This window comes from Chaetodon trifascialis, chromosome 19 (genome assembly GCF_039877785.1).
Source record: "Chaetodon trifascialis isolate fChaTrf1 chromosome 19, fChaTrf1.hap1, whole genome shotgun sequence".
Classification (NCBI taxonomy): Eukaryota; Metazoa; Chordata; class Actinopteri; order Chaetodontiformes; family Chaetodontidae; genus Chaetodon; species Chaetodon trifascialis.
Window position 1 is genome coordinate 4,818,398 of NC_092074.1, and position 20,989 is coordinate 4,839,386.

At 42.8% G+C, this 20,989-nt stretch overlaps 1 protein-coding gene across 1 annotated transcript; it reads right to left on the bottom strand.

Moving 5' to 3' along the window:
- Positions 1–1,875: 1,875 nt before the first annotated feature.
- Positions 1,876–20,365, bottom strand: slc5a6a (solute carrier family 5 member 6a). The gene is made up of 18 exons (XM_070987268.1): positions 20,268–20,365; positions 13,697–13,799; positions 8,947–9,185; positions 8,570–8,791; positions 7,993–8,058; positions 7,134–7,185; positions 6,934–7,001; positions 6,519–6,673; positions 6,245–6,385; positions 5,906–6,035; positions 5,711–5,799; positions 4,830–4,942; positions 4,657–4,724; positions 3,904–3,990; positions 3,520–3,710; positions 3,261–3,364; positions 2,502–2,623; positions 1,876–2,408 (listed from the first exon to the last, which is right to left on the bottom strand). The coding sequence occupies exons 3-18, from the start codon at positions 9,070–9,072 to the stop codon at positions 2,208–2,210; spliced, it is 1,935 nt and encodes a 644-aa protein (XP_070843369.1). The 5' UTR covers positions 9,073–9,185; positions 13,697–13,799; positions 20,268–20,365; the 3' UTR covers positions 1,876–2,207.
- Between the last annotated feature and the right edge of the window lie 624 nt (positions 20,366–20,989).

A 20,989-nucleotide genomic window follows, 5' to 3' on the forward strand; every position in this document is an offset into this window, starting at 1 on the left:
GCTTGACATTCCATCAAATGGGGGATCTACTGGTCTCGAGACTGCGTAATCCTTTTTAAATCAAGGAGACTCACTGAGCTGCTTCTTTCCTGCTGCTAAATTGGCTCGCCTTGATTGTCTGGCATGTACTTCAAATACAACTGCAACCTAATCGAAACAGGACAATGTAAGGCAACTGAGACACACGTCTCAGCTGTCAGCATGTGACATCACATGCTGACACAGCAGTTCCTGTCTGTTGAAATGAGATGCAGTGTGTGTTAACTGCACTTGATGTGGACAAAACGTAGCCATGGGGTCCATTATCAGGGGGGGTCGACCATACCGACTCAAAACACTGAACACACACCTCCCTCCTTGTACAATGATGATGGATGACTTCACACACTAAAATGATGATGGTCAAGAATTCTGATTCCAAAAATCATGACAATGACAAGAATATTCAAACTACACGCTATCACTGAAAGCAATCACAGACTGGCACTGACAACAATCTGAATTTAAAGGAAAAAAAGAAATAAAAAGACGGGCACTTACAAAGATGCTTACAGTACGAAATTACCAGAGGTGACACAATCGTCTTTACCCTCGAACATATGGAGTTTTTGCCAAATGGAACATACATGGGTCCATCTCAAAGGCGTCTCTATGTGATTCAGAGCAGTGCTGTGCTTCATTCAGGGCAGTCATATGAGACGGGAGCTGAGGTAAACCCATGAACCAGAGTGGGCTCCATGTTTACAGAGCTGAGACGTTCGCACTGTAAAACATGAAGCTCAAGAAAACCACATCCCACACAGTACCAGCTCATCAGAGCACCGTCGGGCAGTGAGGCACTTCATGACTCCATGGGCTTTTGCATGACCAACGTTTCCATAATGCAACAGGCAAACATTTTTTTGGCAAGATCCCCTCACCTAAAAATCATATGGATATCTTTGCCTGGGGCTCTAGGTGTGGTCTCTCTGTACCATTGTGAGTTTAATTCAACAGCACACAGAAGCTGCGTCCTCAGTTACTATTCAGTGCACAATATCTACTGTCTGCCATTGCATGTCTTCATATTCTAAAAAGGACATACTACAAAGTACCCTTCAAAATTCCAACAATGGAACAAAAATAGTACTTTACGCTAACAATCCCAGAATGTGACACCTGGGATCTTATGGATGTGAACTGAGCAGCTGTGTGACACACCTGTCAGCGAGGACGCAAAATGATGACTCCAGAGTGGCCACAATGTGATCCACTCCTCACTTCAAAGTGAATTCATGAGTGTGCATCATACAGGGAACAGTGAATGAGTGAACAGCGGCGTCTCGTGAGGGAATTGTTGCACATTGTCTGTACACGAGCCCTTAAAGGGCAGGACCCAGTGGATGATCTTTGTCGCCTCTGTGGGAACAAACAGAGTGTGCATGTGGAGACAGCAGCTTTGGACACTGAGTGGACTCATTGCTCCTCATGAACTGTTGGTAGGAACGTGGTGAAGGTAGTTAAAGATTTACTGTGCTCCAATGAATTTAACCAAGACCACCAGACACTGCTCTCATCTCAACACGCTCTGTAGTTACACGTGCAGTAGCAGCTAGAGGGCCACTATCAGTGTTAAACCACGGCCGTGTGAAGACACAGCACTGTCACAGCAGCACAGACCCGTCCTGCCTTCCTTTAAACTGCAGTCAGTTTTCTTTTCTATTCTCTTATGCATACTCTGGGATTTTGTGGTTCTTCCTCTACAAAAATAACACGTTACATCTTGTATCTATTAATTACCTGACTCTTGTCAAACAGAATGACTAGATCGAATGACTTGGGGGGGGGGGGGGCTTACTGTCACCAATGGAGATCAACAAATTCATTTTTTTCTTTGATTGCTGCCGTTCAGGCTCTCGGTGCACAGTTCCAGCATGGCAAAAGCTGATTTCCAGTGTTTCTTTGAGAGAAGCAGGTACCAATGAAACACCCCTTCCCCACACAGAAAAGTCCATAAGCCTTTTCTGAAATAAGATTCGACTGATTTTATCATTGTAAAACAACAATACCCAAATGTGGTGCTGCAGACCTTCAGGACATCGTACTTACTGACGGACTTCACATCTATGATCTGTCTTTTTGCACTTCCCCACAAGGAAGCTGACAGTACAGTGGCTGAGGGTCAAAGTGTCTATGCGTGTGTGTTAGTAGGAGGAGGGCAAAACCGATCACAAGGCCGTCTCCTGAACCGTGTGATCCGACAGCTGGGACGAGGGCAGAACAGTCCTCGTTTCCAGGTCCTCCTCCTCTGTTTGTGCTCTGTCACTCTCTGTCTCTTTGTCCTCTGTGACTGAGTCCTCTTTGCAGTAAGCTGCTCCGTTGCTGTCTTTCTGGCCCATCCGATAAGGCTGCGCGTTGGTTAGTTTGGGCTGGTCAACAAGGATGACATTGAAAGCTCAGGCTACAGTGAACCAAAGAGGAAAACACACAGAGGACACAGTGTAAGCGCTGTAGGGGGTTACCTTCTGAGCCAGAGGAGTGACGCAGCAGAGCTTCTCTTTGTAGCGCTCGGGCAGAAAGAAGAGCAGCATGCCCATGACAGGAAACAATGTGCCGGGGGTCAGCTCCTTCTCCTTCATAGGTCCTGACATGTGCACAGATACATGGAAAGTATCGCAGTTTATCGAGCAAAGCATTTTTGGGTTTATTTTGTAATTAATCTATTGTGTAGATCTGTTGAAAGACACGTTTATGCTGAAATAATGTACAAGTAGTAAGTCTCTTGTTGTGCTGGTTTGCCCTCTTATGGATGTAATGTTCAAATGGTTTAAACCTGTTAGGAATAACTGAATGTCATTGTTGGCCTGTTTTGACAGCCCTGAAGGGTAATAAGAATGAACCAACCACAATAAACCAGGACGAAAAAAATCACATGAAGACAAACTACAGACTGGCTACTGCACGTATACAATCAGGGTGTGTGTGTTCTATAAATGATGCTAATCTGAGAATCTGTTCACATTTTAATGTACTTATATATGACATAAGTAACATGTCAATTCATGTCAGTTCATAACTGACATGAAAATGATATTCTGACTATTGGCAGCTCTAAATAAACTGGACATGACCTGTGGCAACTGTTTATAGGACTTTCTGATTCATTCATTCATGTGACTCATGATTTGTATTGTGATGTAAATCCAGGTGTTGCAGTGGTAATCAGGTCATTGCTCAGGTGATATGGTTGGTTATGAAGCTGATGTGAAAAGTTTGTGTACCTGTGAGCAGGCTGACGATCAGACCCACCACCACCACAGTGGCTGAGTTGTGAGCACTGTACCACACGTAGGACAACGAGTAGAGTGCATCCAGCCCCGTCGGCCTGAAGACAGAAGATCAAAGACAAAGCAGCATTAGACCGACTCTTTTTTTCATGATCGGCTGTCGTGTGGCTGAACATCTATAGTGTATCTGTGTTTGGTGAAAGTAAGCGCGTACAACATCTACAGGATCAGTTTGTGGGTTTTTGCGCATTACCTCGGCTTGGCTGTGGCGGCGGCGGTGGTGGCCAGTGTAGTCATGACAGTGGTGGTCATGTTGTCAAACAGGGGCAGAGCAGTGCTGTTGAGTGGTGGCATTGGGGTGGGACCAGGCATGCGCATCACAAAGCTGCCAATGCCAATCCAGAAGGCCATGACGAGGCCTGCGACTAACCCGACCACTGCACCCTGAGGAGGTAGCAGAGGAGATCAGCTGCAACACCAAACGTGTAGTTGTGTGTGACTGTGACTCACGGCAGTGTGATGCGAAATGTTGAGACTGTGTTATTGCCATGCCTGTATTATCATTTACATGTTAGCATATTCAGACAAGTGCAAATAAGTATGGAGATAGAAAAACATCACAAGTTAAAGGACTCACTATTGGATTTGCCCAAGGAAAGAACATTCCCAGACAGAAGAGGCCCAGCAGAGGACCTCCCACCATCCCAAAGATGCTGAAGGCTGCCTGAGGGCGCAGAGGACAGAGAGCGTGACGCTTTGTTTAAAACGATAACGATATGTCTCGCGATAGACACGTAATGAAGATCAATAAAAAATGCGATAAAACATTCGATAATTATTTTTTCTTTGTCGGAGGAAACAGTTGCGAGGCGAGGTTGGTTGCATGAACAAACTCGCTCTCAGGTAACCGAGCAACATAGGGAGTGTGAATCAGCTCGTGAACTTCCTGCACTAAACCTGCAGGAAAAAAAAGTTCTCAGGTTTCTCTCTGTTTACATTTTTACACTTTTTTTTACATTTATTATTTGAGTGTTTTCCATTGTTGTGTTGACATTTCCTTTCCTTTCTGACTTGATAGCTGAGGGGATTATAATCAGAGGAAGGTTCAATCTAAAATAAAAATGTTTAAATTGAATGTATTTTTCTCCTGGTCCTTATTTTAAGTAGGTAATAAAAAACTATCAATAATTATCGATATCGACCGATATAAAACACTTATATCGTGATACAGTTTTCAGCCTTATCACCCAGCAATACTCATAATGTCTGTGCTTTAACTGTACTGTCCGGCTGCATGACAGTAACAAAAACACTGCCGGTGATTTTTTTCTAAATAAGTCATTCAAAGACACATTTTCATGTGCAGCTCAGACTGTGAATATTCCGTTACCTGCAGCACAGATCCCATTAGAGAGGCGATGTAGGCCATAGCCAGACACACCAGGCCATAGGCCAAAGCTGTGGACAAGCAGATGACAGAGAGATGTTTAGTGTTCACATCTGCAAACTAACCACCCAAAAGTACATCATTACTGAGAAGACCAATTAAACCACTCGTCTTACCAAGTCCCTTTGACAACAGTGTGGCTCTACCTTCAGACATGTTTGGAAAATGAGGTTTAATCAGGTCCTCCATGGTTACTGTTGCTAGGGAGTTAAAGGCTGATGAGATGGTGCTGCAGGAGGACAGAGAAATGGGAGTGAAGGAATGACTGGGACTTGACTGGAACATGTTACATGGCTGTCCGCTCAGCAGAGGCCTTTCAGGACAGTACATGGATGCTGTTGTTGAGAAGTACAGGAACTTTAGGAAAGAGCTGAACAAAACGAAACTTCTATGTGAGCTTTTATAATGTGCAGTAACTAAAAAAAACAAAAAAACACAGTATGTATACTTTGGCTGTGTGCTTCTGTGGCACTCTCTGCCATAGAAAGACTGTTCACTTGAAAGTAAGAGGGAGAGTGAAAGCTGGCTTGCGAGACAGCAGTGCACTATCTGCATTTTTTAGGCACTGCGTGGGGTCTACTGAAATAGTTTTTTTGGGAAAACAAAAAAAACAACAAAAAAATCTGCCTAAAAAGAGAAAATGAAATCAGTACAACCCGTCTGTTTTTTAGTTTACTGGCCAGCCTGAGAACTTTCAACCCTTGTCTCTCATCTTCACTGCTCCTGTAGGTGGCTTCTGCTCTCTGCTTTGTAGGGCAGAACAGCTTTGAGGCTTTGATATTAAGCACATAAATTGCTTGGATTATAAAATGCTCGGATCAACTAAACAACCAGCAACAACAAGCAATGAAAAACCAGGTAGAAGCTCAAGAACTGTATCACAGGTTGTGAATCAGCTTTCAGCTACCTGGTGACTCACTGATGCAACCGGCAGCTAGCAAGCACTCAGCAGCGGATGATCCTTTACTTAAAAAGTCTGTTTTCCTGCGTTATTTACCTGAGAGCTCCACTAAAGAGACAGGCCACAAACAGCCCTGCGAGCCCAGGCAGATCCTGGAACACATCCATCACAAAGTACAACACCATCTGCACAAACACAGCAGCATTAGGATGTACCTCCAGACCTGAGAGCAACAAAAACACTGTCTATTCACTACAATTTGGCAAATCATGAAGGCAAATGAATGTTTACCTGGTCATTAGTTTGGACGTAGCCCTTGTCCAGAGGGCTATCCTCTCCATAGCGAGCAAACATGACGAGACCCATCAGACAACCTAAGCTCAGGACAATCTGCTGGCATGGGAACACCACGTAGCAGGACCTGGAAGGACATGACACGTCACAACATAAACACTGAATACTTGAGAAATAAGAGAGCACTTAGTAACAGCCTGTTTATCAGATGACAGGTGCAGCTCAACTTGAAGTCTTTGACCTAACGTGATCTGCATCATGCATACCTCTACATAAATGAAATCATAAACCAGCAAGGCTTAGCCACGCATGTTGTGAGCCACTGGTGGTACTCACATGATGGCCTCTTTCTCAGTGCGTGAACTGAGGTATCTCTGGACCTGGGCCTGGTTGACCCCATACAGAGCCAACATCAGGAAGATTCCCCCCACACCCAGAGTCCAGAAGGTGTGGCGCTCCAGAGGGTCGGGGTTCAGGCTGCACAGGCAGAGAGTGAATACAATCTGAATGTTTGAATATTAAGTCTTTGGCCATACTTTCATACACACACCATGTAAATGTAATGAGTAATACTTAATTCTACTGCACTTCAGGTATGCTGACTACTCACTCTAGTCCGGCAATTCGGCTACCGTTGACTGCTATCCTCCAAACCTCTGCTATGCCCCCCGCCTGACTGGCGCCCACCACGATGACCGCCAGCTGGCCTGCAAACATCACCACCGTCTGGAACACATCGGTCCACATCACGGCCTTCAGACCCCCCTGGGACACAGGAGCAGTGGATTCTCTTTAAATTCCATAATGATCAATATTAAAAACTACCTGTCATGGTCTGCATGGATCAGAGCCGTCACATACTGACAACAACAACAAACACAAATATATTAGTTTCTGCTTTAATAGATTAACTTACATTAAGTTATTTACATTTTGTTGTAGAAAAATAGTAGTCAATAAATATTTTGCTGAAGTTGACTTTGATGAAGGTAACACTGGGGTTGGGGTAAGATTTAGGGACTCACCAGAGTCGTATATAAAATGCACACTAATCCCATGGTCAGCACTGCCCCCCACAGGTCAAATCCTGTCACTGCAAGTGAATGAAACGAGACCATGATCAGGTTACTCAATTACACTAGTAACATTATACAGCTAGAACACGTGCTGTATCTGTTTCCCGGTGGTGTAAAATATGGTGTATTGTAAAATACATGCTGCTTACCTGCATTGAGTGCCAAGGCTGGAGCATACAGGACCACCCCCATGTAAATGATCTGCACAAAAGAAAAAAAAAAACATTGCAGGACAGGATGAGTCACAAAATCAGAGCTGAACTCAGAGGTCATGTTTTGGAGCTGACTGACCGACACGTGTCAGACTATGCCCTGCTGTAAAGCATTCTGTGAATTCAGAGAGGTCGGCATGCTCAGAAAATACATGTGGCCTTGGATCACTGTTCACACACACCTATCGGTTTATTTTGGGGAATTTATTTTTTTATTGATCTGTTGTTGTCAGGTCATCAATTTTTATGGCTGACGGCACACGGTTGATGCTTTTACTGATGGAAGTATAGATGCTGTTAAACTCATAAAGGAAATACACACCATCACAAAAATTTTACAAGAGACAGTGTGACATTTTCAGTGCCAGTAGTCAGGCTGTCCTAGAATTGGCCGCTGGTCAGTTATTTCTGTTATTTCAAATTTTCACATCTAACCATGACTCTCCATGGACAAAAACTTTTTCTTGATTTCTAATAAAATAACTGGAGATAGTTTGAACTGATAATATGATAAACACCAAACTAACAGAGATTTTTCTCATTCATTGGCAAGCATAAAACTGTTTTTGCCCTTTAAAAGATGACTGCCTTTCTTTCTTAACGTCTAACTATTTCATCAGTGACTAGTTGCCAACTTGCAACAAAACTATTTTACATCATTTTCTCTGCCAAATGATTCATGTCTTCTCTAAGTAGCCGTTTAGGTAAGGTTAGCAGCAATTAGATGCCTGATCCAAACAAGTGCTGACAAAGCAAGCACAGAAACTAACGTACAAAGAAAGTATGAGCAAGATACCATCTGAAAGATGAAGGTCACAGTCCCACATATGCGAACCGTCTTGTTAAAGCGCAGCTCCAGATACTGTTGAGGGCAGAGAATGTCAAAGAAAACATAAAATAAACAAAATCAAAAGGCTGATTAAAATATCATCTCAGAGTTATTGTGTGACACACAGTCAGTGCTGTGGATGTTTATTCTCTGGATCACTTTAGATTCACTTTATCAAAGTCAACTCAGTGTTTGTCCACAGGACATTACTGCAGCACGGTCACTGAGGTCCATGAAAGAAAGCCTGCCTGTAGATAAGACAAGACCCTTTAAAGACCCTTGCGACAGGACATTACTTCTTGCTGAACATCAACATGTGGAGGATGAGCAGATAAGAAAACATAAGCTCTGAGATCATATTGGAGACAGACAAAGCTGGGAGAACCAGGAGAAGTGTTGGCAGGGTGTAAAACAGAAAAATGGGTAGACAGAGAAAAGAGGACATTGCAGTTAAGGAATGATGGAGAAAATACATTTACAACAGGCCATAAATCCACCAAATGATCCGTGCTACAGTCCTTTCATGTGTACATGCTGTGTGTACCTCATAGGCACTGGTCAGCCGTAGTCTGTAGAAGACCGGTATGAACACATGAGCTGGGATGAGAAGGCCCAAGAAGTAGGAGCATCCCAAGAACCAGTACTGAGTCCCAAAGGTGTACACCTCAGACGGAGCACCCAGGATGGCCACAGCTGACTGGAAAGTGGCCAGCAGGGACAGAGACACAGGCAGGCAGCTCATGGAGCGGTCAGCCATCAGGAACTCCTGGAACAAACAACAAAAGGGCGCTGTCAGACATTTCTAAAAGACACTAGAAATTCCAATTTTCTGACCAATGAAAGCTTGAAATTGACCCTGCAGTAGGTCTAGATTTAGAGTATTTTCGGGAGAGAAATGGAAAATAAATCTTTTCAGCCTACCTGTGTTGTGCGCTGGCGGCCGCCAGAGAAGGCATAAAAGAGGCCGATGCCAGCTGAGGCCACCAGCAGCAGAGCAAAGATGACGTAGTCCACCGTGGTGAAGTGCATTTGGACAACCTCCCCCATGATGACGCTGGATGCGTGGAGGGGTCGGGGGGGAAGGTGGTTGGAAGCACGGCGTCTGGAGCTGATCACGGCCTTAAAGAGAGCACTTCACCCATAGGGAGGCTCACTGAGAGCTGGAGGAAGAAAAACAAGCAGAGGCAGTGAGGAGGTGGTGCAGTGACAGGCAGCAGCAGCAGCAGCAGCATCATTTTATCTTGTCTCAATAAAAGTCAATAAAAGATAAAGTCTGTTTTGTAACAAACGCCACAATAAGAATAATAGCTTTCTTATCTATATCAGAACGTTTTGTGCACACAGGTTTTATTATTATTACTGAACCAGTAATAAAACTGTTTTAAGAGTACTGTGTGTACTGCAGTAGAGCCACACCAGGGTGGTGCTACATGGTGCATGGGGATGATAAACCAGCTGTTTACTGCTGGTCATTACAGTTTGGAATTGAATTATTAAGATCAGCTAAATGTGACAAGTCTAAGGAGTTTTAGAGCAGTCTAAGAAGAGCTACAGGAGGACAAAGACATAAAAGGTCCAAAATATAACCTAGAGATCCTTCACTATTTAATTTCAAACATGATTTACACAAAGTTGATATCATACTGGAATTATATAAGTCTGTCTGATGATTTCCAAACTGGTTTGGCCTGATGTTGCCCTGCAGCACTGTCAGATGAGCTCAGGAGCTCTCACCTCTACCCAACATGCTCCAATAGGGCTGGGCGATATGGCTGAAAACTCTATCACGATATGTTTTATATCGGTCGATATCGATAATTATTGATATTTTTTATGACCTATTTAAAATAAGGACTTTACATTTAACCTTCCTCTGATTATAATCCCCTCAGCTATCAAGGCAGAAAGGAAAGGAAATGTCAACAAAACCATGGAAAACACTCAAATAATAAATGTAAAAAAAAGTGTAAAAATGTGAACAGAGAAACCTGAGAACTTTTTTCCTGCAGGTTTAGTGCAGGAAGTTCACGAGCTGATTCACCTTCTGGTGAATAAAATGTTTTCAGATATGTGCAGTGTAGACTTGACATCTCTAACATACAAACATACACTACCTCTCAAAAGTTTGGGATCACTTGGAAATTTTCTTGTTTTCCATGGAAACATACATGAGATTAGTCTGAATAGGAAATATAACAAATGAACAGGGCATGATGACATTGTCAGAGTTAGAAATAATGATTTTAATGGAAATGATGAATGTGTACTTCAGACTTTGCTTTCATAAAAAAAAACGTCTTTTGCAGCAATTACAGCCTGGCAGACCTTAGGCATTCTAGCTGTCAATTTTTCAAGGTAATCTGATGAGATTTCACCCCATGCTTCCTGGAGCATCTCCCACAAGATGGATTGGCTTGATGGGGTCTTCATCCATACCTTACGGTCAAGCTGCTCCCACAACAGCTCTATAGGGTTCAGATCTGGAGACTGTGCTGGCCACTCCATTACAGTCAGAATTCTGGCTGACTGCTTATTCTTTAAATATTGCTGACACATTTTGGAGGTGTGTTTTGGTTCATTATCCTGTTGTAGGATGAAATTGGCCCCAATCAAGTGCTGTCCACAGGGTATGGCATGGCTTTGCAAAATCTTGTGATAGCTTTCCTTCCTCAAGGTCCCTTCCACCCTGTACAAATCTCCTATTTTACCACCTCCAAAGCACCCCCAGACCATCACACTGCCTCAACCATGCTTGACCGATGGTATTAAGCACTGTTCTTGCATCTTTTCATTTATTCTGTGTCTCACAAATGTTCTTCTGTTTGATCCAAAGACCACAAACTTGGACTCATCTGTCCACAACACCTTCTTCCACTCTTCTAGTGTCCAATGCCTGTGCTCTTTTGCCCATCTCAGTCTTTTCTTTTTATTGGCCAGTCCGAGATATGGCTTTTTCTTGGCAATCCTGCCATGAAGTCCAGCATCCTGAAGTTGCTGCTTCACTGTTGATACTGACACTGGTGTTTGACGGGTACTATTTAGTGCAGCTGCCAGTTGACGACCTGTGAGGCGTCTTTGTCTTAAACTACATACTCTCAGATATTTGTCTTCTTGCACAGTTGTGCATCGGGGCCTCCCACTCCTTTTTCTGGCCTTGTTAGACCCAGTTTGTGCTGCTCTCTGAAGGGAGTAGTTAACAGCATGGTAAGAGATTTTAAGTTTTTTTGCAATTTCTCGCATTGAATAGCCTCTAAGCACAACAATAGACTGACGGGTCTCTAAAGGAAGTTCTTTCTTCCTGGCCATTTCGAGCCTGTAAACAAACAAACAACTGCTGATGCTTCAGACAATAAACTAACCTAAAGAATGCCATGCTCCCTTTTGTGCTCCCTTATTAGTTCAACGGTTTTCAGCTGTGCAACACAATTGCAAAAGGGTTTTCTAATAATCAATTAGCCTTATAAAATGATTAACTTGGATTAGCGGCCATACCAGGAGATTGATGCAGAGGACTGACAGTTGTTGATAGTAGGCCTCTATGCAAAAATGTAGATCATTCTTTGAAAATCATCTGATTAATTTTAATTGTTTGTGAAATGGATAAAAATGTTTGTGAAACGGAAAAAATTGTTTGTGAAATGCATGAAAATGTGTTTTTTTTTGGAAAACAAAGAGATTTGCAAGTGATCCCAAACTTGAGCGGTAGTGTACAAACAAACAAACAAACATGATAGACAGTCCAGTAACACTGACTGAACTATAAAACCAGCCTAGACATATGAACAACTTTAGTCACTCTTCTTACTCTAAACATACATGAACCATTCAATTATATTTTTATTGCAAATGTGTTTAAAAAAAAAAAAAAAAGTAAGTGTAAGAGATGTTTATAACCTGGCTTCTCCTCAGTGCTCAGTGAAGCATGTCTTTAGCTATATGATATGCTGCTGCCTCCGTTACGTCTTTGTGCCTTTTAGATGATTTGTCATCAGGCAATGAAGCAGATACCTCTGCATGGTGGTCAGCTGCTTGTGCGGTGGTGCTGCGGTTGCAGATGTTGGCGAATACGGCTGCGCACCCAAAGAGTGAGCGCGGCTAAGGTGGTTAAACAAGTTTGTGGTGTTACCAGTCTTTGTGGGGACGACAGTCTTGCATAAGTTACAGACCACATTGGTCTGACTACGGTCCGACTTATAAAATCCAAAAAACTCCATACTGGCGAGCTGACTTTCCCTGTTTTACTGACAATTTCTTTGCTCACTGCAGTGCTTTCTATTTCTCATCTCACTCCTCGCAGAGCATCAAACACGAGACGAGATGGCGCAGCCGAACTTGATAATGTTACGTGATTGGCGTGTTAGCGTGTCTCTCTCACTGATTAGTGATTACTCCCTACGTTGCTCAGTTACCTGAGAGCGAGTCCCTTTGTTCATGCAACCAACCTCGCTTCACAACTTCAGGTTTCTTCTGACGAAGAAAAAAAAAAGAAAAAAAGAAAAAAAAAGAAAGAAAATCGAATGTTTTATCGAACGCATTTTTTTATTGATATTGATGACGTGTCTATTGCGAGACATGTCGCTATCGTTTTATCGACCAGCCCTATGTTCCAATGTGTTTGAACTGATTTTAAAACAGAACACTAACAATTACATAAAACTTTGATATTGTTCAAATATTTTTCATACAGTATGCAGAGATTCTGAAATTGTTGACATTCAGGCTTGGTCTCCACCCCCAGTAGCTTTCTATTTTGGCTTCTCTGCTCACATGCTAACAACTTTTCATGCACTCTTAATGGCAGCACCTGCTGTCCAAAGTATTAAGGTGTTAATCAAGCACATTTTCAGAATAATAATAATGAAAAATCAAGGTTGAGTATGTCCTGATTGGGCTGCAACTTCAGTCTTATATTGAGCCATGAAAAACACTGAAGACATCAAAAAAAAAAGAACTTGAATTGCAATAGAGATGAGACAAAGTGAGGTGTACAAGGAGAGGAGGGCAACAAGAAACAGAATGGCTGAATGAAAGGCTCAAAGAATAGGAAATATAACAGTGACGTTGCTTCTGTAGTCCAAAAGTATATCTAATCTGAAACAAGTGTGATTTTGATGCTGCTGTGTAGTCACCAGGGATTTTATCTTATGTGTAAGCTGTTGTTAATTATCTTAAATGCACACACAGAACAGTGTGAGGATATGATGTGTATCAGGGCACAATGACCACACAGTCAACAATAAAAAGCAGCACTAATCTTTTGTCAAAAAACAAAATAAAGACTAAGACATTAGTGCAAGAGTTTTAAAAGTCACATCATTTTTTGCTTCTAATTAAAAAAACTGTGTTATTGAATGTTCTATATCTGAAATAACACCATCGCAGTAAAACAGCAGCTTCACAGCACGTTTCTTTCCTCCAGTAAAGACACAAATAAATAAGAAACAGGAATGCACATCTACCCTTTCCTTCACTGTTACACACATATGCACCCAGTCATCTGCATACTCAACAAAAACACATATTTTACATTCCCTATCAACTTTCAACAGCCACAGTGAATACTGCGTTATGTCTGTGTGTGAGTCACAGCTGGACAAAATAACTGGACAATTACAAAATGCAATTTCTAAGTTGAAAAACACGAACAAAAACAGCAAAGGACGTACTGTACCTACTGAGCTCAGGCTGCTGCTGGCTGGCTGACACACACTGGCCACTCACACTTAAGGCTCACTGGAGGGGAGTATCTTTGTCACAACCTCCAATCACAGTCACTGTGGAGGCAGAGGAGAAATTCAGCAAAATCACTTATCGAACACGCGAAAGTAAAAGAACCCAGCACAGTATTATTACAACTGATCCAATACCCGCGCAATGTTTTCCAAACACTGCTGTTTCTTTTCTTTGGGTACAGATCATTTCAGCCAAACAGAACCTAATCCCTTGTTATATTTTTACAAGATATACATGAGCGTGTTCTTTTACAGTTTTCGCTTTAGGGGACATGTTTTTGTTGTTGACAATGAAGACAAGTTTTTGAGCTCCTCGCCGTGCTCATCTGAAAAGACTGTCAAAGTCCAAGACACACAAGTCCATCTTCTCTGTCAGTGTGTTGTGCTGAAGACTCCAACTCTGCTTATGATGAGCAAGCGCAAAGGGTCAGCTGACTGCAGAGAGCTGGGAGAGTGAAATGAGGTGAAAAGGAGAGGCGGGCTAAAGGAATGAGGAGAGGAGAGCTTTGAGCAGCAAGATGAGTGGAAAGGAAAAGAAATGATGGGGAGGTGGGTAACAGCAGAGGATTACAAAAACACAGGTAACAGAAAGGATGGGAAGAGGGCTGTGCATAACGTTGACATAATCATATAAATACAACTATTTTAAGTGTTTTGAGGGGCATATTTTGCCTTTGCAACAAACAGAGATATGACAGGAAGGAGTGACAAAGAAATGCAACAAAGATCCCTGTCCAGACTCACACCAGGGACTTTGCAGTCAATGGCCAGTGTCGTCTGAGTTAGAGGAGAAGCTCATAATGTACATACAATGACAGTGCCACTCAAAAACAGCTTAGAATTTCATTATGGGAGTTACAGCTCCCAAATGATGATTGTGTCAAGCTGGCCAACACTGACAGATTTGTGCATAATGGCCAGTGTGTGTGTGGACATGCCAATATAAACTGAACTGCAGGAAACTGAGGAAATATACACAGAAGCTGCTTTTGATCCATATTTGATACATTTGTAGTTAAACGTGTTTGTTCTTCAGAGGGCCATGTGCTGGAATGTCAGGCAGACCCAGGACCACAAGAGATTAAAGCTTTGCTCTCACACAAACACGACTTTCACACAGCCAACTGTCGAGCTGTTGTCCAGTAAGGCCCTTCATCAGCCATCTTCACACGCTGGCAGCTGTAAATGGCAAAGAAGGCCAACTGTTTCAAGTAACAAGAGGCAAAAGATTTGGGCACTGGGTGCAGATTTCTCTGGCTAGAGTGCTTGGCTGATGACATTTTGGGTCAGAAAACATTGTCTCTGTGGTAACCAAAGAACAACTGTGAGGATTTGAATGTGTGAGACGGCGTGTGTGAGGTTATGTTCGTATGTGTGTTCATCAAACATCAGCAGTGTTCTGAAGTGACAGGCCTGTCTATGTGATACTTGTACTGGTTTGATCAAGGACTGGCCAGGACATGTGACACTATTAAATCCCATTCTTATAATTATTCCTTATAATCCCTAAACTACCTGAGTATGACTGGTTAGGAACAGGCGCAAGTGCAAAAGCGCCCATCACATGGATGTTTCAACAGATATAATGCAGCTCTTTACCTAATGTTTATGTACACAGAGTCCATTCAGAGGGAAGCTCCTTCATTATGAAAAGTCACTGCTACTACACCAGTCTGCTGTAGATGCTATGTACTGCAGTTCAAAGCACACTAAGAAAAGTAGTTAGCAGAATTTTAAATATCCAAACATTTGCTGCAGTGCTTGTTAGTTAGGCCTATGTATAGTTTGCACCTTGGTGTGAAAGCTTTGCTCCCACTGAGAGTTACAGGATTGGAGTTGACAGCCCTTTGTTGCACCACAGGGCAGCAACGATAAAACCCCTGTGATGCCACACTAAAATGGGCAACATCAGTGTAAAAAAAAAACCCCCAAAAAACCCATGAAAATCAGCCAAGTTACAAAGAGCATTGGATTAAAATCCCTCTGGTGCTTAAAAGAAAAGAGGTCCAGCAGCTTCACAGTGCGGGAAATGGAAAAATAGCAAGGTAAAGCTACTTAAAATGCCAGACTGACATGTGCCTGTGCGGTTACGGTGTGGGACACTTCATGTCACTACAGTACACCTTGAGTATGCAGCAGGAGTCTGAGGACACAAAATACTTTAAAACTTGACCCTATAGTCTGCTTGAAAATGACAAGGCAAACCAATGGCATGAAACAAAGTTCACCCATTTCAAACGGACACCACTACTTCACACTTGGCAATCAAAGCAAACTTAGGTAAGCTATTAGGTTAAACACACATCTCTGTATAATGGAGACAAAGAAGTGTAGCTGTAGTACTATAAAAATACCAAACCAGCCTGAAATAACAGTAAAGTTATTTCGATAATCATTCACAGTGAAGTCAGAGATAACTGCCATCACTGCCTGGTCTTTAATGACTCAACCGCTTGTATTTGGCAGAGCACACATGATTGGCAGGCTGTTCCTGCCCAGGTTGTTTTGCAATGTTTGTTCCTTTCAAATTTTCAACTCTTTCCCCCATTATAACACTGACTGAAATCCTCTCAGGCAAAGCTGACAATGCGGTGTGAACGTCTGCAAAGAATCGGCCTCATTTCATAAAATACAAACTGGATTTTTCTTCACGACCATGGACTGCGCTCTCTCACGGTCAGACCTCGGCCAGTAACTTCGCCCAACTGAGCAGACCTTTACAGCACAGACTGTCATGGATAGCCTTACCATGCCTACAGTCTCTTAAAATGTCGGCTGTTCACATACAACATGACAAGGTATGGGAATTGGACACTCATAACTGTAGATACATTTTAGATGAAAAAAAAACAACCAAACATGTTCAGCTTGGCTGTCTGGTGTAATACTGTGTGGGCCTGAGGCACTCGCTTTATGTTTACTCAAACAGGATACTTAACAGTAGCCCCAAAGCCTACTCCAATCTGAATAGTACACCGCTAATGGCTTGCTGCAATATACAACACTCAATACAAGGGAACATAGCTCACAGCTAGCAATTTGCTTCTGCTCAAGCTGGCCGAGGCCTATTTCACTGGATCTCTGCCTTTCCACCATAAGTGTGCGATCACACATGCACAAGTGCAAGCAAATGACTATCGCCTGCCGAGGTGAAATTCACATCAAAGTTCACTAAAAGTTGAACTCCACACAAAGCAAAGATGTGAATTTGGTCACTTATTTCTCTAATTTTGTGTAGGTGTGACGTGTCCTCAGAGTGTGCAAAACAGGCTCATTTATCACTTCAGCTGCTTGCGTTTTGGTCAAGCTCCCTGTGTGTATGTGTGTTAGGGAGTGGTGGTGGTGTCATGAGCATCACACACCACACAAGGAGGTCAGGGAGGCTGTGGTTGCCTGGCAACACAGGGACAGTGATTGTACATTACATGGGGTAGTTTGAGCTGAGCTGGTGGCGCTTTCATCCCCACACCCCCATCTTGTGTGTAAATGGTGGAAAATAGAAGAGCTGCTGTTTGATGGTGAGAGCAGGTGGAGCATGGGAAGGTCTGCTGCTGTACAGGTCAGAGAGCTGAATCAGACCTATGTTTCATCAAAGTGATTCAAGGCAAACCACACATTTTCATTCTCCTCATCAGACAACCACATCAAACCCTGTTCGCAGTGTGTGAGTAGTAAACAGAATATTCTCAGGGATGAAAGGTGGGAACCTGACAAATCCTAGCAGATGTCTTCGTATTGTCCTTGACAGGAAGATACAAGAATCAGTCTAATTTTGTGTTGGTCAGTGTGCCTTTGCATCATGAAAACAGCAGTTTCATCTCATCTCTGGGTTTTACAAGGTCAGTTTCATAAAACACAGTGCAACGTGTCCCAAATGTCATTCTTATATTTCATTCACACTGGTCTGTATATCACATATTAAAGTATACAGATCTGTAGCCGAGCTAGCAGCTTTGTGAGACAGGACCTGGGCTCTGCAGGGCTTTGACCTACATGCTAATGTCAGCATGCTAACGCACTGTTACCATGTTTAACATGTTAGCTTAGTGAAAAAAATAAGCACATTAACCCATTAAAAAAACAGTTTGCTCTTTCAGCACCAAGCACAAGTGCAGCTGAGACTGAAGGGAATGTTAGTTTTGTTGGTATATGGTCATAATCCAAACTGTGACCTGATGATGGCGCTGTGGTGCGGGGTGCTAGAGTAAAACTCAGGGGGTCACCACAGTTATCAGAATTTATCCTGAAGTGGACAATTCAATATCTGAAACTAATTTCACAGCGATCCATTCAATAGTTATTGACATATTTAACTCAAAATCATGAGCTAGGGGAAAAGTCAGGACACGCTGTCTGTCTGAGGACAACTAAATTTTGTGCCAACTAATCTGGTAGATGAAATATAAGCTCTGTACGGGACATTGTCATGCACTGCGCGCCATCCCAGAAGCGGCTGTGCACTGCTGTTTAATAGAGGTGGGGTGGTTAACCAGATGTGCATACCAAACCAACCAGTTGTTTATAATTGAAGTCTTTCCTCTTTCAAAACTAAAAATGCAGTGTGAGAATACTTTCAACAGAGCATTAATCTCACCTTTGGGTCTACATTTGTTTTTTGGAGTGTGGAATGGACTCATTATTAGTGTTTGGGAGGCAGCACGAGTATCATACAGACCATTCAGTTCAGTTTTACAAGAGAAAATACCTCAAGGATGAAGACAAACTTAGTGTTTTGGCATGAACTGAACCATGCCTGCTTTTAAAAAAGCTGATGGGCGAATGAAACAGATCCTGTGGGTTGAGCCCCATGCATTTTACTAACTACATATAATGTGTGCACACTGTGCATGCTTACTCTCAGGCACGGTGTGCACACATGTTATATGTAGTTAGTAAAATGCATGGGGCTCAACCCACAGGATCTGTTTAATACAGGTACGGCAGGTTTAATGTCATCCTGTTTGGAACTTGTGCAGCAGGGGCTACAGCTCCGCTTGTATCTCAGCAACCCAAAAGGCCAATAATTTGAGTAATCATTAAACCTTCAGCTGAACCCTGGCCTACTCTGTGAAATAGTTGCTCACACCACAGAGATGGAAAGAGTAGCATCGCAATTTGTTTTCATAAGCAGCAAAGATAGAGAGCATGTTAGAAATCTAAAATCACTGCAACTGATTAATGTGCTATCATCAGATCTAAAGGCGGTGATGTGAATGGAGAAATGCAAAGGCCGTTGCACTGAAGTCTTTTGTGATAACTGTTGACAACATCAGAAACCAAAGGAGAATGGCATCTGGTCGAGGTCTGTGTGTAATCTTTAGCCTGCAGAAGATGTGACAGTTGCTCATAGTTGATAACTGGGAGGTTAGCTTCAGGTGCTCTGAAAAATTTCACACAAACCCACAGTCATGCCAGGCGAGGTGGAACTGTGAGAATCAGCATGAACTGAACCTTGCTGCTTTTTTAAAAGCATGCTTGCTTTTAAAGCCCCATGCATTTTACTGACCACATAACATGTGTGCACACTGTGCATGCTCACTGAGAATCAGTAAATTTGTTCAATCAAATTTGGCAAATAAAAGTAGTCACTTGGCATTTCAATCCACCTGCGTTACTCCATCACCTGACAGCCGCCAAATGCATCAAGTGCCTGTAAACTCAAATGTTCTCATAAAGCAGTTTTGGTCATTGATTTACAACATTACCTGCAATACAATCATAAAGATTTTTATCTTTATGACCAATTATCATGGTGTGAACTGCAGAAAAGTCACTGACATGTGATGGCATCCCAGACCTAATTCTATGTATGGCAAACGGTGCTCGTCGTTATGCCGGAGGGGTTATCAATCATTACCATATACATCAACGCTATTTAAAGCAGTCAGTCTTATACTCGTCCGTCCTGAAGGCTGAGCGTCGATTAGCATCTCATGGGATTCAGCTTCAACAGCCTCGTTCAAAGCAACAAGTAAATATTAGCTTAACAACAGACATGGAAAGGATTAATTTTAACTAACGCCAGCGAACTCACTGAATGTTTCGCTGAAAGGTTAGACGACAACCCCCCACATAATCACAAGCCAGGCTCCCTGGCAGCACGCGTACTCATGTGTTGGCTGTTTAATTTAGGAACATGTTCATATTCCAGAGTAAAACATGCGGCCGATTTGGCTAATTCGCGCACAGTCTGACCAGTCATTCATTTCAGCTGCCTGGTGTTTGAGCTAGCCGAACTGTCTTACGTTTGCTAACGTCACGTTACCCGGCTGTTCAGACACATTAGCAAAGGTGCACATTATTTACTCTGAGCCTAAAGAATCAAGCACCAGAGAGAACCGGCTCATACACCCGGCTGATATGTCACCATGCGCCCACATGGTCCGTCAAACTTTCCTCTGCTACAGCGTGAGCCGGCGCGAAGCTGATACCCTCAATGACGACATACACGCATCAAATGCATTTTAATGCTAGTTCGTTTGTATTTGGTAATAAATAAAAGAGGCTTACCTTTGACCACTGTTCGCTGCCAATATGTTGAAGCCTCGGTACATCACATCGGTGCCGACTGCTCACGCGGTCAGACGCTGACAGACCGCCCATTCTCCTTGACACTAGGTGGGTGCTATGTTCACGTGTTCCTCGTAAACTATATAATAATATGTTTGACGTAACGTTACCACACCTGCGTGGTTTGAATCGTTTTGGTTTTAATTAAAGTCCCTGTAGTAAATGCGTAGGGATGTGAAGTGTTGGTGGTTTCGTTTAAACCCTATTATTAGCCTCTGTGAGGTGGGAAAGACAGTATTCACATCAACACGCAAGTCACTATACTGTAGTTTTACGGTTATTGTCCCTGAATCGGTTTGGCCAGTATTTGACACGTCACATCCTTTGAGCCCTCATCCGTCACATTTTGCAAATCCTTCGAATTCCGACCTTTCCGATATTTTTGAAAGCAGCACAACACGTCCTGTGGCGGTCTGAAATAAATTTAATTAGTAGTGCATTGGTTTGAGAGCACAAGTTTCCATTAGGAAGAAAATTAAACGGAATTAAATTCTAAAGCCATTGAAAGTGGCTCGAGAGCATGGAAGCCGTGTAACTGCCGGGATTATCTGAGTTGTGAAAAAGGATGACATCCAGAGGCGAAGGACTTGGTTCAGCGTTCATCATGACGGCAGCCTGCAACCTCCGCTGCGCTGGAGGCAGGAAAACCCGTCATCAGTGAT